This window comes from Gossypium hirsutum, chromosome A05, assembly GCF_007990345.1.
Source record: "Gossypium hirsutum isolate 1008001.06 chromosome A05, Gossypium_hirsutum_v2.1, whole genome shotgun sequence".
Taxonomy (NCBI): Eukaryota; Viridiplantae; Streptophyta; class Magnoliopsida; order Malvales; family Malvaceae; genus Gossypium; species Gossypium hirsutum.
Window position 1 is genome coordinate 14335621 of NC_053428.1, and position 21599 is coordinate 14357219.

Consider the following 21599-nt stretch of genomic DNA (forward strand, 5'->3'; position numbering starts at 1 on the left):
ATGCACATATTTGCTTGTGGAGGGGGTCTATAGTTGCTACTCTTGTATGATGAGTCAAAACGATGGTAGCAGCGGTCAACAAGATGACCAGCCTTCCCACAAAGCTGACATTGAATTCTTGAGCTAGACGAACGCCCTCGCCCACGTCCTCGAACTGAAGATGATGGCTGATAAGCAGGTAGTGAACCAGGATCATCAGAAGACTCATTCAACACCAAGTTTGCCGAGCTGGATACTTCAGTACTTACGACCTGCTGACGAGCCTCAGTATCAAGAAGCATAGAGGTTACTCCTTGTACCGTGTAAGGAATCTGACTCGCCGTAATAATTGTGATAATCGATTCATAATCTGGAGGTAGGCCATTAAGGATTGCAGTAATGTGTTCATGCTCTCCAATGATTTCTCCACAACTAGCAAGATTGTCACAACAACCCTTAACCTTCATCAAGAACTCCTTCATGCCAAGGTCACCTTTGCGTTGAGAGTGTAACGCTCGACGATATGCCATCAGTTTAGAGGTTGTTTTACTACCAAACAAAGCAACAACCGCATTCCAAATCTTGGCGCTAGTATCCATGCCAATGAGATGAGGAAGCACCGTCTGACTAATAGAAGAGAGTAACCACGAAGCAAGGGCACTATCCTGCTGTTCAAACAATGCAAAATCTAGATTTTCATACGAACCACCATTATCATCGACAAGTAACGAGGGTGGCGGAGTTTCTTGAGAATCCAAGAAGCGCTGTAATTTATGCGCTTTCACAGCCAAGAGAACTTGTTGGCGCCAGAGTAGATACGTATTATCATCAAGAAGAACACTAATACGCTTTGTTGAAAAGAAACGACTGTCAAGAACTCCATCAGAAGCACTGGATGTCATCTTGCCCAATACAAAACTGCACAGCGAAAGAGAAAAAAGAAAAAAAACCAGGAAATACTTACATCTGATACCATGTGAAATTATAAGAAGAAAACTCTGAAGAGAAACATCTTATTCAAAGACTTGCTTAATACATGCAGGTTGCACGTATTTATACATGCATGAGAGCTGAAGCTGACAGACGTTACAGCAACCTTTCTAACTGCTATCATATTTAACTGCTAACAGACTAACTGCTAACAGACTTACATCGGTACCATGGTTTTGACTATATTACAACTGCTTTGACTATATTAACTCTAACATAAACACAACACAACAACACGAACACACGTCAAACACTAACACGAACCTTTTTATAAACAGGTTTGATTCAACAAGGAATAGGCTCTTCTTTTGGAGCAAGTTTTTCTTGCCGAAGGGACTAGGCCGAAAGTCCAAGACTGATACACACGTCCTCTGCCATTCTCACAGACTGTTATATAATGAAGAAAATTTAAGAATTAACAAAACAATTGTACGAAAATCATATTGCAAGTTGGATTTTAGGATTTGGTTTTAAAACAGGATCCAAAATAATCTACCCATGAAATTATGGAACTCATTTAAAATTACCTATTCCACTTTGGGCAAGAGAATCAATAACCTATTCCACTTTTTGCAACCATGCCAATTGCCAAGCAGTTCAATCTTGCTAGGGGAAGAAATTATTTTTCTTCATTATAAAGCAATATGTAAATAGCTGTGTAGTATATCAAGTACTCAGATCTTTTCCTAAATATTTGAGTTAAGTTCGAATCTTAAACTTAACATAGTCGAGAGTAGTTTCAGCTAAATATTACTTTTGCTTTGAACCATAAAATCGATGAGGTCACATATAACTATAAGATTAAGATAAAGATCAAATGTGAGCCCATCTTGTATAAACCACTATTCAGTTATTGATCCAAAATTTATTTTGATTTAAATTTCATCATATGTGGGTCTTATCTAGATTAATTTTGATCCAAGTTCAAATATGTTCTAATTATTAATTTCACATATCTTAGTTAATTCTAGTTATGGATGTTTAAATATATAATAATTATGTTTATAACTAGAAATGTATTTTTTTAAAAACAGCCATGTTTATTTATTTTCAGTTAAATTGATATTTTAAAATAAATTCCAATTAATTAATTGGTTATTAGTGTTTGAAATGATTTTGAATTCAGTTGATACCATAAACCCACTTCAACCCAATTATGAACTCATGCAGAAATGGGCCTGGTTTTGTCCTAAAAGATGAAGGCCATATGTTAAACTTAAAAGAACGTGTCCAAAGTCAAATCCAACAACATCGTGGAGTTTCGGATCAATCAGTTAGCAAGAAGAAAGAGTTGATTTGTTGGAGCATTTCATCGTGACATCCAAATGAAGCGTTACATTAATTTTTAGTGGGTATAATACATCATTTTATGCCTTTTTCTTTTTCATATTCACTTTATGCATCTTAATATATATTTGGTTTAGTAATAAATAAATAGTGATGCAATGGTAAAACATAGATATGAATTTTAAAGATAAAATTATTAAAAAAGACAATTACAAATTTTAAATATAAACAATAAAACAAATATACATAATATCAAATAATAATAATAAATAAATGCATAAATTTCTTCTTCAAAGAATCAATTTTGAATTAGGATGTTTGTTTTCCGACAAATTACATCCATGTGTTTGGTACCTATTAATAACTCTGTCCATCTTCCAGATTTCCTCCGAAACTAGGGGCTGAATTCAGATTTTGAACCGAATGTATATCTATTTTTAAACATTTTATTTAAAAATAAAAACTGGACTTATTACTAAATGGGGATTTAGATATCTAGTGGGCAACTTAATTTATTCACAATAATATTGGAATTTAATACGGATAATAAGTTTAATTTTAAAGTTGTTGACACCATTTTTTTGATGGAAACGGGGTCGACTTGGATTTTGAAAATAAAACGAAAAATGGGAGTCGCCACCAATCTTTTTTGATGAGGTGTGATCGGGTCACCTCGTAAAACGGTTGTTTTTAATAAACGATTTAGATTTTATTAAAACAACGATTTTTGTCTACGAAATTCAGAAAAATGGGTTCGGGAGTCGGTTACGCACGAGGAAGGATTAGCACCCTCGATGCGCCCAAAATTGGTACCTAGCTGATTAATTAGTGTTTTAGTGTCGAAAATTGAAAATTTGAAGAGTTTTAAAAAAAATACGATCCTTAAAAGAAACTCTGATAACGTGAATTGAAATATAAGATTCTCTTGTTCAGAAGGAATATCACATCCAGCACGTTAGGACACGATACTCCAAACCATCGAAACCAAGATCACCTTATAATTTAATGAAACCATACTTTGAAGCTTTAAGAGGATATTTGGCTATTTAGTCGAACGAGAAATCGAAACCCAGCACGTTAGGGCACGTTTTCTCGATTTTCCAAATACGGAATATTGCCTTTATTTTCAAAATTTTATGGATAATGACGATTACAACACTTGAACAAGGTGTATTTGTTTTGTTCGTGATAAAATAGACCGGTTTATTATCATGGGTACATACAAACCAAACATAACTTTGAAGCAATGAAATGAAATGAAACGATAATAGAGAACATGAAACGATAATTCACGAATAAAATATCACGTTAATAAATGACAATAACGTGAAAACAAATGAACAAATTACGCGTGCATAATGATAATAATCATACCACATGCATCACTTTGACATGCCAATATTAATGATCCGAGTGAACGAAATAATCGAGAACAATTTTACGTAGCTAATATTATAAAACAAATAACATATGAGATCAATTCGAAATGAATGGTAAATATCTCAAGCAAACAAAATATGAATCTTAAAATGAAAAATACTAATATAGTTTAAAACAAATAAAGTGCAATAAATAAAAACACAAAACAGTGTCTTTTTCTTTATCAAAAATAAAAGATAAAAATAATTAAAAGGTTAAAGGCCAATACATATATGTGATAGTTTAAAACAAATAATGTAAATAAAAAAATTTAAATAAATATTAGGTGATACATTTAAAATAAATAATATATGTAAGACTTAAAATGCATAATGATAAGGAAGAGTTCTTTTAAAAAAATAACAAATGAATTAATTTATAATAATTTAAAAAAGAATAATAAATTAATTAAACAAAATAGGACAAAAGTAAAATCGGGCCCAAAATTCGAGGTTTATATCACAAATAAATGAAAGATGATGGTTCAGGACCGAAATGAAATGCGCTCAAGGCTCAAAGGACCTTCAGGGAAATATTCCCCAGTCCAAGACGCAGCGTTTCGGCGCAAGGGACTGTACACGGTCAAATGACCTGATCGAAACAAAAACAAAATTCGCAGCCCAAATCTAAAAGAAACAGAAAGTTGGATTGTGCCTCAATGCAAGATGGGGGGACTAAATACGTAAATTTCCCATTAGAGCAAAACATGTACAGATGCCCCCCATCAAACGGCATCGTTCAATGGATAATATAAATTAAAAATGTTTTTTTTAGTTCACTTTTCAGATTTTCTAAAAGAAAAACAGAGGGGGGGGCCTCAATTTTCTTTCTCAACCCGCTCCCCTTTTCTCAAATGGCCGATGGTCCTAAGACCTCCGGCGCGCCACCGACAAAGCCAGTGACCGGCGCTGGAAAATGGGGGCCGTTAGCCCCTGTCCCGCGGCGTCCTTGAGAGCCAAGACTCTCTCCACCCTTGGAAGTCGAAAATAAAGGAGGTTCTCGGCCTCTTAGCCCGACTTGGACGACGGAGGAGAAACCCTCCGACGACGGAACCAAGACCGCTTCCAGTGAGATCCCTTCCCTTTTATTTCGCTTTCGATTGTTATTAGTTATTTAGAATGGATTTGCAAAAAATAAAAATAAAGAAATAAAACAAATGAACAAAATCAGAAAAAAGAAAGAAATGACAAAGAAACGAAGAAAACAATTCAAAATCAACCTTTTTCTTTTATCTTGATTTTATTTGATTTCAATATCTGTGTATTCGTAAAAAAAGTAGAAGAAGAATACAATCGTTTCATTCGGCCTTTTATAGCCGATTTAAAAAAAGAAATTAAATTTCTTCTTTTGTCGTTTTGTTGTTTGGACTGTTCTTTGTTCTTGCAGGAGGTCTGACGCGCGTGAAGGGCTAGTGATAGGCGAACGGTGGCGGCGAGCATGCGAGGAGGTGCCTGGCAGAGCACGCGACGTTGGGAGTGGTAGGCGAGGAGGCATGCGGCGCAAAGAAAAACCAAGGTTTTCTGCTGCTAAAATTTTAGTTTCCTGGGTTAGGTTTTTATTTGGGTTTGGGCTTAAGTTTGTAAATGGACTGTTAATTTTGGGTTTATTATTTGGGTTATTTTGTTGGTATAGGCCCGGGCAGATTTTGGGCTTTACAGCTGCCCCTCTTTGCTCGTTGTCGTGTAACGAAAACAGAGCAAAGACCAAGAAAGACCAAATTTGCCCGGGCTTACCGAGCCTTGGCTTCTTCTGGTGCTTTTCTTCTTCAAGTAGCCTCGTTCTGTTCTGCTGTGTCTCGTTGCTTCAATCCACTTCACTGCGCTCTAGAGAAACATGACTTAAATCTATTCTGCTGCAACTCCATGGGGATGAGATTTGTGGTTTTAGTCTGCTCCACTACTGCTTAGGGAGATAAGACTGGATGTGATCTACTCCACTACTGCTTAGGGGAATAAGATCTGTGGTTCTGTCTGCTCCACTATTGCTTGGGGAGATAAGACTTGAAGCGATCTGCTCCACTATTGCTTAGGGAGATAAGATCTGTGGTTTTGTCCGCTCCGCTACTGCTTAGGGAGATAAGACTTGATGCGATCCGCTCCACTATTGCTTAGGGAGATAAGATCTGTGATTTTGTCCGCTCCGCTACTACTTAGGGAGATAAGACTTGATACGATCCGCTCCACTATTGCTTAGGGAGATAAGATCTGTGGTTTTCACTCTATTCCACTATTGAATGCAGGGAGATAGAGTTATCGGCTTCAATGTACTCCACTGTAGTCAGGGAGGTAAAATCTGCCATCGTCGATCTGCTTCGCTGCCCAATACATGAAGGCAAGATCTGCAATCCTCAATCTATTCCACTGTCAAATACAGGGACAAGATCTGCTTTCTTCGATCTACTTCACCACCAGTATGGGAAGACAAGATCTGTATCTTGGATCCACTTCCTATCAATATAGGAAGATAGGACCTGCTATCTTCGATCTACTTCACGCCAATAGATGAAGACAAGATCTGCTTTCTGCGATCTACTTCGCCACCAATATGGGTAGACAAGATCTGCATCGTCGATCCACTTCCTACCAATATAGGAAGACCGGACCTGCTATCTTCGATCTACTTCACGCCAATACATGAAGACAAGATCTGCTTTCTTCGGTCTACTTCCTACCTAATACAAGAAGGCAAGATCTGCAATCTTCAATCTATTCCACTGCCAGATACAGGGAGATAGAGTTATCGGCTTCAATGTACTCTACTGTAGTCACAGTGAGGTAAAATCTGCCATCTTCGATCTGCTTCGCTGCCTAATACAGGAAGGCAAGATCTGCAATCTTCAATCTATTCCACTGCCAGATACAGGGAGATAAAGTTATCGGCTTCAATGTACACCACTGTAGTCAGGGAGGTAAAATCTGCCATCTTCGATCTGCTTCGCTGCCAAATACAGGAAGGCAAGATCTGCAATCTTCAATCTATTCCACTGCCAGATACAGGGAGATAGAGTTATCGGCTTCAATGTACTCCCCTGTAGTCAGGGAGGTAAAATCTGCCATCTTTGATCTGCTTCGCTGCCAAATACAGGAAGGCAAGATCTGCAATCTTCAATCTATTCCACTGCCAAATACAGGGAGATAGAATTATCGGCTTCAGTGTACTCTACTGTGGTCAGGGAGGTAAAATCTGCCATCTTTTGATCTGCTTCGCTGCCAAATACAGGAAGGCAAGATCTGCAATCTTCAATCTATTCCACTGCCAAATACAGGGAGATAGAGTTATCGGCTTCAATGTACTCCACTGTGGTCAGGGAGGTAAAATCTGCCATCTTTGATATGCTTCGCTGCCAAATACAGGAAGGCAAGATCTGCAATCTTCAATCTATTCCACTGCCAAATACAGGGAGATAGAGTTATCGGCTTCAATGTACTCCACTGTGGTCAGGGAGGTAAAATCTGCCATCTTTGATCTGCTTCGCTGCCAAATACAGGAAGGCAAGATCTGCAATCTTCGATCTACTTCACGCCAATACATGAAGATAAGATCTGCTTTCTTCGATCTACTTCGCCACCAGTATGGGAATACAAGATCTGCATCGTCAATCCACTTCCTACCAATATAGGAAGACCGGATCTGCTACCTTCGATCTACTTCATGCCAATACATAAAGACAAGATCTGCTTTCTGCAATCTACTTCGCCACCAATATGGGAAGACAAGATCTGCATCGTCGATCCACTTCCTACCAATATAGGAAGACCGGACCTGCTATCTTTCGATCTACTTTACGCCAATACATGAAGATAAGATCTGCTTTCTGCGATCTACTTCGCCACCAATATGGGAAGACAAGATCTGCATCTTCGATCCATTTCCTACCAATATAGGAAGATAGGATCAGCTATCTTCGATCTACTTCACGCCAATACATGAAGACAAGATCTGCTTTCTTCGATCTACTTCGCCACCAATATGGGAAGACAAGATCTGCATCTTCGATCCATTTCCTACCAATATAGGAAGATAGGATCAGCTATCTTCGATCTACTTCTTGCCCCGGGAGATAGAACTATCAGCTTCAATGTACTCCACTGTAATCAGGGAGGTAAAATTCGCCGTCTTCAACCTGCTTTGCTGTCAAATACAGGAAGGCAAGATCTGATAACTTCAACCAGCTCTGCTACGACCGAGAGAGGCAAGGTTTATCTTCAATTTTCACTGATCTGTTCTCTAGGGAACATGACCTGCATAATAAACCTAATTATGCCTAATGATTAGGATGGCATGATCAAAATGAATCAAATGCTCCTAACTAGACATGCGTGAATGGTATTTGAATGAATGCAGAATGTCATGAAAATAATTCCTTAATGCTTAGGTTATCATCGCTCAAAAGCTTATTAAGGCTTTATCACTAACGTGTCGCAACGCCTTCTTGACCAGCCGGCATTTCCAAAGAAACACGTAATCTGATTGCCCCCCACTGTGAAGATCGAAGTTCAACCCACTGGGACATAAAATTTATACCATCAATCTCCCACTGTAACCCCAGGGTAGAAAGATATGGCTTTTGTCAATCTTCTCCTATCGCAATTCAAGGGTATAAGATTTAAATCCTTCTGGTCCCTTACATCGTTCCCAAGGTGTCGTACCAAAGACTCATGCGCAAACAATGGCTCTCCTTCCCGAGGTAACCTCTTCCTATTGCCTGAAGATCATCACTTTCTTGTTTATTCAAGCTTTGTCACCAACATGGCGTCTTGTCAATCAACGCGTTTGACAACAAAAATCCAAAGAGAAAGTCTAAACTTAGACTATTCCTTCCCAAATTTCCAACCTTTAAATTTGGAGTGTTCTAAACAATTGTCCTGCTTCAGGCTCCTATATTATTTAGAAACTTTTCAGAGTAATATGCAAAACTTCCTTCGTGAAAATTTTATTAGTCCATTAATCATTATTCCAATGCAACATGCTTGCAAAAGATCATAACGATAGATAAAATAGAATTGATTTGAGAGCATAGCTCAAAATGGATAAACTATCAAGGATAGCAAGAATAAAAGGGGAATAAATTGGGAACACATATCTTGAAAAAGAATGAAGTATTCCAAGAGAAAAAAAGTATGAGGACAAGATGCCCCAGATATCGTAGCTTGAACTTCTCTGTACCAACTCTTTGAAAGACCATTCTGTGTTTGACATGTGTTTAGGAGATCTACAAGACTTTGTCGATGCCCCAAGATGCTACCTACCCTTTCCTGTTGAATCAGGTATAGCAAGATCATTACATGCCCCGATTTGATCAAAATTTGAGCTGCTCTGATCGCTTCATGCCCCAATTTGATCCAAAATTTGAGTCGCCCTTTTTTTGGGTTTTCAACTCAAGCCCCTCTGGTCTCAAGGCGCCCTTTGTGGGTTTTCACCTTGGCCTCTCCTTTTTTCACTCATTTTCTTTTATTCTTTTCATTAATTTTCCTTTTTTTTAAGTGAAGTATTTGTTCCTTGAATCAAAATTCTTAAGATTAGGCAAGTTCTTGCCATCTATCTTGGTCATACCGACACTCTCCCAGATAAAGCCTTCCACATAAGGTCCTTCTGGCTTGGCATCCACTTTCTTCTGAAGTCCCTTTTGTATGGGAAGGATCTTCTTTGATATCGGGTCCCCCTTGTGGAATTCTCTGGAGCAAACCTTGTTTTGGTGAACTCATACCATTTGTTTTTGGTACATTTGACCATGATAGATATTTTGAACATTCCTCTCCAACCAGGATTGGATCCAAAAACTCAAAGAGAAGGAAATCTCGACCTCAATAGGTAAAACCGCGATAAGCCCAAAAAGAGGGCGTTGCCCTGAGAGAGTTTTTTTGGCGATATGGTGTTAATCTTAAACAGACTGCAAACTTCTTATATTTTGCTCTTGTTCAAATTTAGTGCATTGTCAAATATGATTCTTTTCGACTTTTCGTGATTTTTCAAAAAATTTGCTGTCGACTTCGTGACATTGGCATATGAAGCAGCTTCTTCCCGTGAAGATAAACTGATGACCGCCAAACCTTTTTTTGGCGAGATCGACCTAATAACCTTCATGCCTCACATGGACTCCATTGATTTTTCGTAAGGTGGAATCTGTTTTCACCTTGTTCTACCCTCCTCAATAAGTACGGAGATAGGCCACAATCTATGTCATCTTCGAAGTCATGAGATTCCTCTAAACACATGTCTCGCTCAAAAGGAGATTCTGAGTCTGTAGCAGTGTCATTCATGTCGTTGATATTCAGGGACCTGTTGTTGGTGCAAAAGAATATACAAAGAATGTATGAATTTAAGAATAATTATCTGTACAGTATGATTATGAATGAATGAATGATTTGGAAGAAAGAATGAAAGATTAAAAATAATTATTCATAAAGAATGAAAGAATATTAGCTCAAAAATGATCGCAAAGATGCATTTCATTAAAATAACGACGTTCAGACATGAGCCTATTTCACAAAAAGAGTTCATATTGCTTCAGGCTAAAAGCAACAAGTTTATTCTGAATATTACTCTAAGTAGGTTCTAAATACTACAGAGACTTCTTTTACAGTCTGATTTATTTAGAACACTTCCAAGTTTATAAGGGTCGATATCTAACAAAGTCCCTTCTTCAATTGTGTCTTCATGCATGTCATTGATGTGAACACTTCCCAACATCTCTTCATACATCGCATTCACCTTATTGTCAATCATGATTGGGTAGCATATTTTCTGCCGTAGATGAGTCACCCAACTTGACAATACCCATGTTGATGAGTTTTTCAACTAGTTTCTTGAAGGTGATGCAATTCTCTATTGAGTGCCCCGTAATTCCTGCGTGGTAGTCACAGTGTGTGTTCGCATTATACCACTTTGGATATGAAGGTTGTGGGGGTTTTGAGTAGGAAGGGGAAACAACATGCGCATCGAATAAATTTTGATACAACTCTTCATATGACATTGGAATTGTTGTGAACTGGAGGTTCTCAGTACCTGGTTTCACTCCAGGTTCTTGTCTCAATGAGCCTTGTTGGTTAGCGACCATTTTTCTTGGCTGATTCACCGTAATTGGTTTTGAATAACCCTTGCTATATGTACTCGTGTTATTCACCTCATTGTCTTTGTGCTTTGGGGTTGATCTCTTGATGCCTTCTTCCGCATCTATCTTCCCACTTCTTATTGCATTTTCAATCATTTCACCAGACATCACTACATCTGAGAAGCTCATGGTAGCACTTCCTAACATGTGGTTAATGAACGGTGCTTTCAGAGTGTTGATGAAAAGCATCGTGGTTTCTTTCTCTAAAAGAGGTGGCTGGACCTGTGTCGCGACCTCTCTCCATCTTTGGGCATATTGCCTAAAGCTCTCACTTTGCTTCTTTTCCATGTTCTGCAATGTGATTCTATCGGGTGTCATATCTGTCACATAGTTGTACTGCTTTATGAAAGCCTGTGCTAAGTCCTTCCATGAATGGATGTTGACGCGGCTTAACTGGTTGTACCACTTAGCTGCAGACCCGATCAGACTGTCCTGGAAGCAGTGGATCAACAGTTGATCATTGTTGATGTATCCTGTCATTCTTCGACAGAACATAGTTATATGAGCTTCAGGACAACTAGTCCCGTTGTACTTTTCAAACTCCGGCATTTTGAATTTGGGAGGGAGTACTAGGTCAGGTACCAAACTCAAGTCCTTGGCGTCGACTCCACAATGGTAGTCGGTGTTCTCCATGGCTCTAAATTTCTCTTCTAGCCATCTACATCGGTCCTCAAGTTGTTTTGACAAGTCCGTTTTCGCTTTCTCCATCTCTGCCATGTTATCGAGATCAGGAAACACGGGGTTGGTAGGATTATCACCGGGATTAGAACCCGAGCCTATTGGAAAGTTCATCGATGCTGGGGCACCGACCTGGTATTGGGATCTAATGGTAACAGGTGCCCTCTGCGGGTACACCTCTGGTTACGCTTGGATGTTAGTTGGGGTGAAACCTGGAGGATAGGCAGGGTCATCGTGATCATCCCCAGCATCAACTAAAGGGCCTTTTCCTTTGTCATTCCTTCCAGTCAATAACTGCTTTACTTGGTTCATCACAGTGTTCTGGGATTCTAACATGTCTTGCTGGATTTTTTCCAGTCGTTCGTGCATCTAATCTTGCATCTCTCGTTGCAACTGTTCCAATCTTTCCAACCTTTGATCCATTGCTTTCGTTTGGCGACGAGTACCGTAGTGATATTTGATTAGATTTTTGGTGGTTTCCAGGGTAACTGAAATAATTTTACCTAGTTAGGGTCACTTCGTGAAAGTCTAATGCATATGATGCAATGTAATGCAAATGCATGAAATGAATGCCAAAAGAAACGTTGATTCTTGGTTCAATTCTATTAGAACAACTGGAATAGAAAACAAATCTATTTACATAAAGCAGATATATATACGGCTTTACCGTCATAGGCGGGGACATTCGATCCTCTTCTTTATTCGAGCGTTAAGATAAATCTCCCGAACTCTTCAAAAGGGACATCCCTTCTATCTCTTTTTTTCTTCATCTGGGCCGCGACTCGTTACTCACTCATCCTTGTGATGCTCGTTGGCTTCTCTTTAAAAAGTTTAGCGGTTCTCGAATAATCTTTGTCATCTTGAGTCTTCAGGCAACGAGGCAAAGTCGTATAGTCCTCTACTGAACTATCATCCTTCTTTGGTTATATCTTCTCAGACTGTATTAGGACAACCGTATCGTCATCCACTTTATCAAGAAACCCATTTTCTTATGACAAGCTCTCTATTTAGCAATTGAACGTGAATCAACACTTCTTTTTATGATGAAAATGCAATGCAATCATAACAAAAAGAAAACATGTTAGTACAAAGCAAAAGCAAGCAAGAATAAATAGAACACCTATTTGGGTGAATACTAGGGGTTCGAAGTGGTTCTACCTAGGGTGGGCTCCTAAGGTTCACTACATGAGGTTTGGTTCTAAAGTAAGGGTACCTGAACTAGCAGATTCCTCGATCCTCACCCATTATAGGCTCATATGGACCGAGTTCAGTTCAGGGGAATACATTTCCCTATGGCCATGCGGAGATGAAAATCTCACGAAGACATAGGTACGGATGTATCCCGGAAGCGATTCACTATCATGCGGAGGTGAAAACCTCACGAAGGCGTAGTTTCTCACTCCCACTTAAAAGGGTATGACCAGCGGTCATGCAATGCAATTTGCAGAGGTATAAAATAAAATACAGAACACGATAAAAAAAATATAACTCAAAACAAAAGAGATGCAATGAAAGGATCGTAAATTTAAATCGAATTTTCCACTTTCAACAAAAAGACAAGAAATAATCAACACGTGGCTTGATTCTCTTATTTAAAGTCCCCAGCGGAGTCGCCAAGCTGTTGACACCATTTTTTTGATGGAAACGGGGTCGACTTGGATTTTGAAAATAAAACGAAAAATGGGAGTCGCCACCAATCTTTTTTGATGAGCTGTGATCGGGTCACCTCGTAAAACGGTTGTTTTTAATAAACGATTTAGATTTTATTAAAACAACGATTTTTGTCTACGAAATTCAAAAAAATGGGTTCGGGAGTCGGTTACGCACGAGGAAGGATTAGCACCCTCGATGCGCCCAAAATTGGTACCTAGCTGATTAATTAGTGTTTTAGTGTCGAAAATTGAAAATTTGAAGAGTTTTAAAAAAAATACGATCCTTAAAAGAAACTCTGATAACGTGAATTGAAATATAAGATTCTCTTGTTCCGAAGGAATATCACATCCAGCACGTTAGGACACGATACTCCAAACCATCGAAACCAAGATCACCTTATAATTTAATGAAACCATACTTTGAAGCTTTAAGAGGATATTTGGCTATTTAGTCGAACGAGAAATCGAAACCCAGCACGTTAGGGCACGTTTTCTCGATTTTCCAAATACGGAATATTGCCTTTATTTTCAAAATTTTATGGATAATGACGATTACAACACTTGAACAAGGTGTATTTGTTTTGTTCGTGATAAAATAGACCGGTTTATTATCATGGGTACATACAAACCAAACATAACTTTGAAGCAATGAAATGAAATGAAACGATAATAGAGAACATGAAACGATAATTCACGAATAAAATATCACGTTAATAAATGACAATAACGTGAAAACAAATGAACAAATTACGCGTGCATAATGATAATAATCATACCACATGCATCACTTTGACATGCCAATATTAATGATCCGAGTGAACGAAATAATCGAGAACAATTTTACGTAGCTAATATTATAAAACAAATAACATATGAGATCAATTCGAAATGAATGGTAAATATCTCAAGCAAACAAAATATGAATCTTAAAATGAAAAATACTAATATAGTTTAAAACAAATAAAGTGCAATAAATAAAAACACAAAACAGTGTCTTTTTCTTTATCAAAAATAAAAGATAAAAATAATTAAAAGGTTAAAGGCCAATACATATATGTGATAGTTTAAAACAAATAATGTAAATAAAAAAATTTAAATAAATATTAGGTGATACATTTAAAATAAATAATATATGTAAGACTTAAAATGCATAATGATAAGGAAGAGTTCTTTTAAAAAAATAACAAATGAATTAATTTATAATAATTTAAAAAAAGAATAATAAATTAATTAAACAAAATAGGACGAAAGTAAAATCGGGCCCAAAATTCGAGGTTTATATCACAAATAAATGAAAGATGATGGTTCAGGACCGAAATGAAATGCGCTCAAGGCTCAAAGGACCTTCAGGGAAATATTCCCCAGTCCAAGACGCAGCGTTTCGGCGCAAGGGACTGTACACGGTCAAATGACCTGATCGAAACAAAAACAAAATTCGCAGCCCAAATCTAAAAGAAACAGAAAGTTGGATTGTGCCTCAATGCAAGATGGGGGGACTAAATACGTAAATTTCCCATTAGAGCAAAACATGTACAGATGCCCCCCATCAAACGGCATCGTTCAATGGATAATATAAATTAAAAATGTTTTTTTTTAGTTCACTTTTCAGATTTTCTAAAAGAAAAACAGGGGGGGGGCCTCAATTTTCTTTCTCAACCTGCTCCCCTTTTCTCAAATAGCCGACGGTCCTAAGACCTCCGGCGCGCCACCGACAAAGCCAGCGACCGGCGCTGGAAAATGGGGGTCGTTAGCCCCTGTCCCGCGGCGTCCTTGAGAGCCAAGACTCTCTCCACCCTTGGAAGTCGAAAATAAAGGAGGTTCTCGGCCTCTTAGCCCGACTTGGACGACGGAGGAGAAACCCTCCGACGACAGAACCAAGACCGCTTCCGGTGAGATCCCTTCCCTTTTATTTCGCTTTCGATTGTTATTAGTTATTTAGAATGGATTTGCAAAAAATAAAAATAAAGAAATAAAACAAATGAACAAAATCAGAAAAAAGAAAGAAATGACAAAGAAACGAAGAAAACAATTCAAAATCAACCTTTTTCTTTTATCTTGATTTTATTTGATTTCAATATCTGTGTATTCGTAAAAAAGTAGAAGAAGAATGCAATCGTTTCATTCGGCCTTTTATAGCCGATTTAAAAAAAGAAATTAAATTTCTTCTTTTGTCGTTTTGTTGTTTGGACTGTTCTTTGTTCTTGCAGGAGGTCTGACGCGCGTGAAGGGCTAGTGATAGGCGAACGGTGGCGGCGAGCATGCGAGGAGGTGCCTGGCAGAGCACGCGACGTTGGGAGTGGTAGGCGAGGAGGCATGCGGCGCAAAGAAAAACCAAGGTTTTCTGCTGCTAAAATTTTAGTTTCCTGGGCTAGGTTTTTTATTTGGGTTTGGGCTTGAGTTTGTAAATGGACTGTTAATTTTGGGTTTATTATTTGGGTTATTTTGTTGGTATAGGCCCGGACAAATTTTGGGCTTTACAAAAGTATATTCGAATTTCACAGAGATCCTATTTTTATAAAAATTGTAATATTTTATGATAAATTATTTCACTTAATACTATTACTTTTTTAATAATAAAACTTTAATTCATATAAAAATTTCACATGCATGTACAGCTTTATTTTATGATATATAAAATATTTTTATTTCATTAATAAAAATATAATATTATTATACTCAAAATCTTGACTGATGAAGCGAAAGTTAGATAACAAACAAAGTTGAATTTAGCCCATAAAGCCTCTAAAATTAAATTAAGTATCTTTCCTAACTTGTTAACAATATTTCTGTCATTGTCTGCAATTAAAAGAGTGTTGAAACTCGGAAACAGATGCAAAACATCCATTTATGGTCTTGAAAAAACCTGCATCCTACAAACCCTAAACAAACAAATATTTTAAAAAATGAGCTGCGTGTCATTTTGCAAAAACTTGAGCCAAACAATGAAATTGAAGTCTTAAGCAAAATTAATACAGTAGTAGGTCTTCAACAGTGACAACCATCAAAGTTCGTATCATTTGGACGTTGAAACTATGTATACCACAAATAGAATAGATTTAATATGGAGATTCGTAAGATTGATTGTAAATCGTTAGGACGTGTGTTAATTAGAAGAGCAAAGGACAGGTTGTTTCCCAAATGCATAAAAGTTTCAACCAAATAATCATTAGGTTATCTGTTGGATGCTACTACGTACCTGGCTGCACCAACGAAGCTTTACATGTCTTCCTTTGTTTGATTCACGGTTGGAGTAGCATAGCAACCTCGTTTCATTTTATCGATAAGATTGCTCCCATTTTTATTTTTTATTTTTTTTTATTTTGCTAAAATTCTTTTTAAATAAATGACAAGTTCCAAACTCTATCTTGTTCAAGCCGGCCGAGATTAGATGGGTGATCGATGTGGGAGGCAGTTCAGAGCTTATTTTAGAACAAAATATTTAAACATATACAATTAAAAAGTTCAAAATTAAAATAGTGAAGCGATGAAATCATCAATCCATAAAAATCAACAATAAAGACATGAAATGAAATGGTTCCACTTCATCAAAACGACAGCAAAGAGACAATTATAATCCAATGACATGATTAATATAATATAATACAATATAAAATATAAAATATTCCACCACACATACGTCCTAAGAAAATATTATAATTGAACTGAAGAACCATAGCTCTTTTTTATACATATCTTATATATATGTGTGGTGCAGAATGGAGATTTCGGTCCAAAAATCTTTTAGGCGACAACTGGGACACACGTGGCTAATTTTCGTTCTCTAGACCTTTCTAGGTTCTAGCCACACTCCAAGACCAGATCCGTGCTTCAACTGTTCTTTAAATAATAATGAAGGTTATAATTAATAATTTAAATTCAATTTCTGATAATTAATTCAGCACGAACAATTGATAGGATTATTATTAGATATAATTTAATAAAAATAATAAATAATTTAATCCTATTTTAATATAATTTAATAATTTTTTAATATAATTATTTTTATAATAAAATATTTCAAATATTTTAATTTTATATTTTTTTGAGTCTAAGTTTTAAAGAACTAATAAAAAGTTTATTTCGCTTTGTTATTCAATGTTTTATGGAATAGTCATTCTGAATAGTTATTATGCGAGGATAAAGAATAAAGAAGGAATAGTTATTTGATTAAATGAGTATTACGTTCAACCAAATAAAAAAATAATTTATCATTCAATGAATAACGAGTGCTACTCCATTCTCCAACGGTGTTGATATTTTTCTAACTCAAAAATAGAAAGAAAAAATAGAGGTTATAATTTAGGTTGAGAAAGAGATTAATTAATAAGAAGAAGAATCTCTAGCTTTATGCTTTTTAGACTTCATAATGATATTTATGTTACAAATATGGCACCAGGCAAGATTCTAAATCTATTGATGATGTTAAAAGGTGAGGGCAAAACCTAAAGTGCGTTTGTGTATCTTTTGAGCTTTCATTTTCTTACTAAAATGATGAGTTTTTCAACAAAGTAATAGGAACCAGTATCTCTTGGCTATTGGCTTTATATCATTGGTGATTAAGAATGATTTGAATATTTAATTAATTTTCATTTAATCTATTGTTTTTACTGAAATGGAGAAGGAAATATTTCAATAATCATGTTTTTTCTTTATTTATATCATTAAATCTTAAAATAAATAATTAGAAGTACAATTTATATTTCCCCTTTTATTATAGATGTGGAAATGACCTTTGGCGATAATAATATTTCTCCTCAATTATTTGATGTAAAGGATTTTCAACCCTATGCACGTCACGATCAAAGGGCTAAGTTTAAGTTAATTAAAAATAAACAAAACCCTACTAAGATTGGCCCTCTGCATGTTCTTACTTCTTGATATAAGACAACTGTACTTTTATTTAAGACTACATCCAATTTTCATTTTAACATATTGATCTCTAATATCTCTTTTTAGAACATTTTCAGGGAAGCGTACATCCTACTTACTAGGTTAGGATCCCAACATTATTGAACTGATGGCCATCGATAATGCTTCATTTTGATTTTGTTCTAATTTGGCTCTGTTTCGATGCTGCACTGCCATAGCTACGTTACCTTTTGTTCTGTATTTCATATTTTTGTTTTTTTTTCTTTAATTGGAGGTAAGAGATTACCAAAAAATTTATAGATAAATTCAGCTACATTTGAATAGGCATTATAATGCAATTTCCACCTCAAAACTGGGAGTCTATAAAATCTATCCAAGAGGTTTCATTTAATTGAAGTAGAGTTAATTGAAAAGTCCTCATCACTCTACCACAAGAAAATTATTATTTTATTTTCATCCAATGGCTTATAACTCATGTGAAAGACAAAATCCCAATAAATCTGTCCTTGATATATATATATACATAAAACCATGCAATATGTAACTGTTAGAGACGGTCCTAATTTCTTGCCAAGTAATTTCAAGGGCTTCAGACTCAATTAATTATAGACATAAAGTTAGGAGTAATTAGCTATATGATAATTACAATACTACAAAAAAAGAAGAATAACACACCTTTAAAATTCTAATATAGATAATGCTATTTAAGCAAAATCATTGTTGACGACAACTCTAACTTATAATATTATCAAGAATAAGGATTTGGTATACATGTATCAATCATGTTTCTCCTTGCATTATTATTTTATACGTTGACATAATATGAATTATTATTCTATTCAATCATTTACCCTGAAATCTTTCATCAAAGTAACCGACCCCTCCTCTGAATAAAAGGGATTGGGGACTTCCCAAATTATTGATTTTTTTTTAAATTATTCTGTATGTAGCAAAATTATGATAGTTTTGTGTGTCTTGTGCAGTTGAAGTTTATATGCCTTATCTTTTGAAGTAGTGAAGTGCATACAATAATGGAAAGTAATTGCATGGACGAACATGATTTAATTGAAGTATATGTAAATTTGGTGCTTTTGTAGTTGGCCCTACTGGCATAACTTCTAATGTTTCATCCTGATTTATCCAAAAACTCAAAAGCTTTTCGGATATATATTTTATTTCTTTAGACTTGACTTTGATGATAATTTGTATTGTTAATGAGTATTAACATCACCCCAAATTTTTATTTATGAAATTAGACATATAAATTATTCATTTGCACTATTTATGTATAATGGTGCTAAATAATGCTTCATTAATGGACTTAGAAAGGGAATAAATATATATGAGTCGAATTTGAATGAGTAAGTAAGCGTTTTTTTCAAATGGAAAATTTCCATTTAAATTCTCTATAAAATAAAGAAAATTATATTTAATCTTTTTTAAAAAATAAAATAATAAAATTAATACATTATAAAATTATGGTTTGATCTCTCGAAATTTTATTATCCAATTCCAGTCTCCCTAAATAATTTTCTGGACTCACTCTTGAATATGTACACATGTTTTGGCATTTTGATATGTAAAGTTCAAAGGAGTAGTTTTGGCTGCCTAGCCATCCCCCAAAAAAGGTAAAATATTGCTTTTTTCTCTTGAATTTTTTAAAAAGTTTTAATTAGGCTTTTCAAAAAAAAAAATTGAATATTTTCATTTCTCTCTTGAAGTTTTTAGAAAAATTTTAATTAAACTCTCTAAAAATTTTTAAAAATTCTCATCTAATATCACAAAAATTTCAATTAGACTCCAAATTTATTTTTTTTAAAATCTCATTAAACTCCTAAAATATTTTAAAATTTTATTAATCCTCAAAGCTTATTCTGGATGTGAAGTTAATAGCTTATCACGAATTCTATTAATAGAACAAAATTGATAACAATTTAGGAAGAAAATACTAGTAAGACTAGTGGTTTGATCTTCATTCCCAAAATAGGGATGTAATCAATCATGATAGTAACACCGTACCACACCAAATTATAAGAGAAAATTATTCCACTTTATGCCACCTAGATTTTGTACAATCTAATCGACTCGAAGACACAAGACATGCATGGCTAAAATGTAAGGAGTCCTTTTGAAAACGAAAATCGTTGAAAGGGAATTGAAAAAGATAACTCTTCTTAGTTCTTACTAAACTCCAAACCATTTACACCGACCACCAGCTATCGTACTTTCTAATGGAAGACAACAAAAACGAAGTGGGAAGACAAAGTACCCCCAATCAAAACCATAATGAAGCTGACAGGTTTTTTTTTTTTCTTTTTCTTTTTTGGTTGTATAACTATTACAGTATCTCCTATTCCAATTCCAAAAGTTGGCGATTTCTAGCACCTTGAAGCCTAATTTGGCGATTGAACTTCTCAATGAACTCTTCGACTCTCCTGTTAAGTTCCTCATTTGACATGGTGGAAAACTCGTCGTCTTTGGCACTTGGTTCCTCATGTTCATGCTGCTTTTCCGTCTTTGAACGATATAAAGCACCCTTCTTCTTGTCGTCAAGTGCTTTATTAACATGTTTCACTTTTTCAGACTTGCTTCGTCGGATAGTTTTTGGTTCAATCTTCTTCTTGTTCTTGTTGTTGATCATTATTACCTGGTGATCACAACAAGTTCCATTATCAGCTGCTTTAATAGGAGTTTCGTCCCGCTGAGTAGTCTTTGCTTGGAAATTGTCAGTTGAAGGTTCAATTTTGACAATTTCCAATATCTTTTCAGGGATAAATTCATTGTTCATTTCGATTACATGATCATCTGCTTTATTCTTTTCATTCGAAGTAATCTCTTCTTCCGCGGGAATGTTCTTTTTCACAATTTCGGGGTATTGTGAAACAAATGGAGGAGCAACAGTAGTAGTCGTCGTCCTGGCTGCTTGGCTACGCAAGGCGTAATATTCGTCGTAAAAGTCACGCTTCTGGTCTTTGGAGGAAGAGAAAGCACCGTAATCAGCGGCAATGATGAGGATGAGAGTGTTGGAAATGACGAACCAGAACTTGTTATCGCTAAAAAGAGCCGACGGTGAAAAGCTGAAGACGTAGAAGATAGAGAAGTAAAACACAATGGAGAAAAGAAAGGCATAGGGTGCCACCATTCCTTTTCCTTTTGCCTTTTGATAGGCTCTGGATTTGTGGGATTTCAATGGATTCTCCATTAGACTTGCAGTCATCTCTAAGGAGTTTAGCTAAGAGTAGGGAATGGAAGAGGGAGAAGAAGGGTAAAATAATATTTGAAGACTGAAAGAGCAGGGACAAGGCTTGGGGATTTGAAATCGGAGTAGGAGAAGTTCCGAAGCTCAAATCCGCCTTTTATAGGGGTCTCAATTAAGTTGGGAAATAATTGAACTACCACCATCACATTTGCAAATCACAAACACACCCCTACAATTTCATTGTATTTACTTAGTATGACCTACTACCTTTCTTATCATCTAATTAACTATCGCCAACAATATACTTTTATCAATAATTACGTGATTTATGTTTAATGAAAACAAACTTAGGGTTAGTATTTGCTAAAGTTCAAATATAGTTATATATTTAATTTTTTTTTACACAACTCATCTT

At 35.9% G+C, this 21599-nt stretch overlaps 1 protein-coding gene across 1 annotated transcript; it reads right to left on the bottom strand.

Annotated features, from left to right (window-relative positions):
• Positions 1-20140: 20140 nt before the first annotated feature.
• On the bottom strand, positions 20141-21322 carry LOC107959963 (uncharacterized). The gene has a single exon (XM_016896144.2). The coding sequence runs from the start codon at positions 21200-21202 to the stop codon at positions 20336-20338; it is 867 nt and encodes a 288-aa protein (XP_016751633.2). The 5' UTR covers positions 21203-21322; the 3' UTR covers positions 20141-20335.
• Positions 21323-21599: the final 277 nt, after the last annotated feature.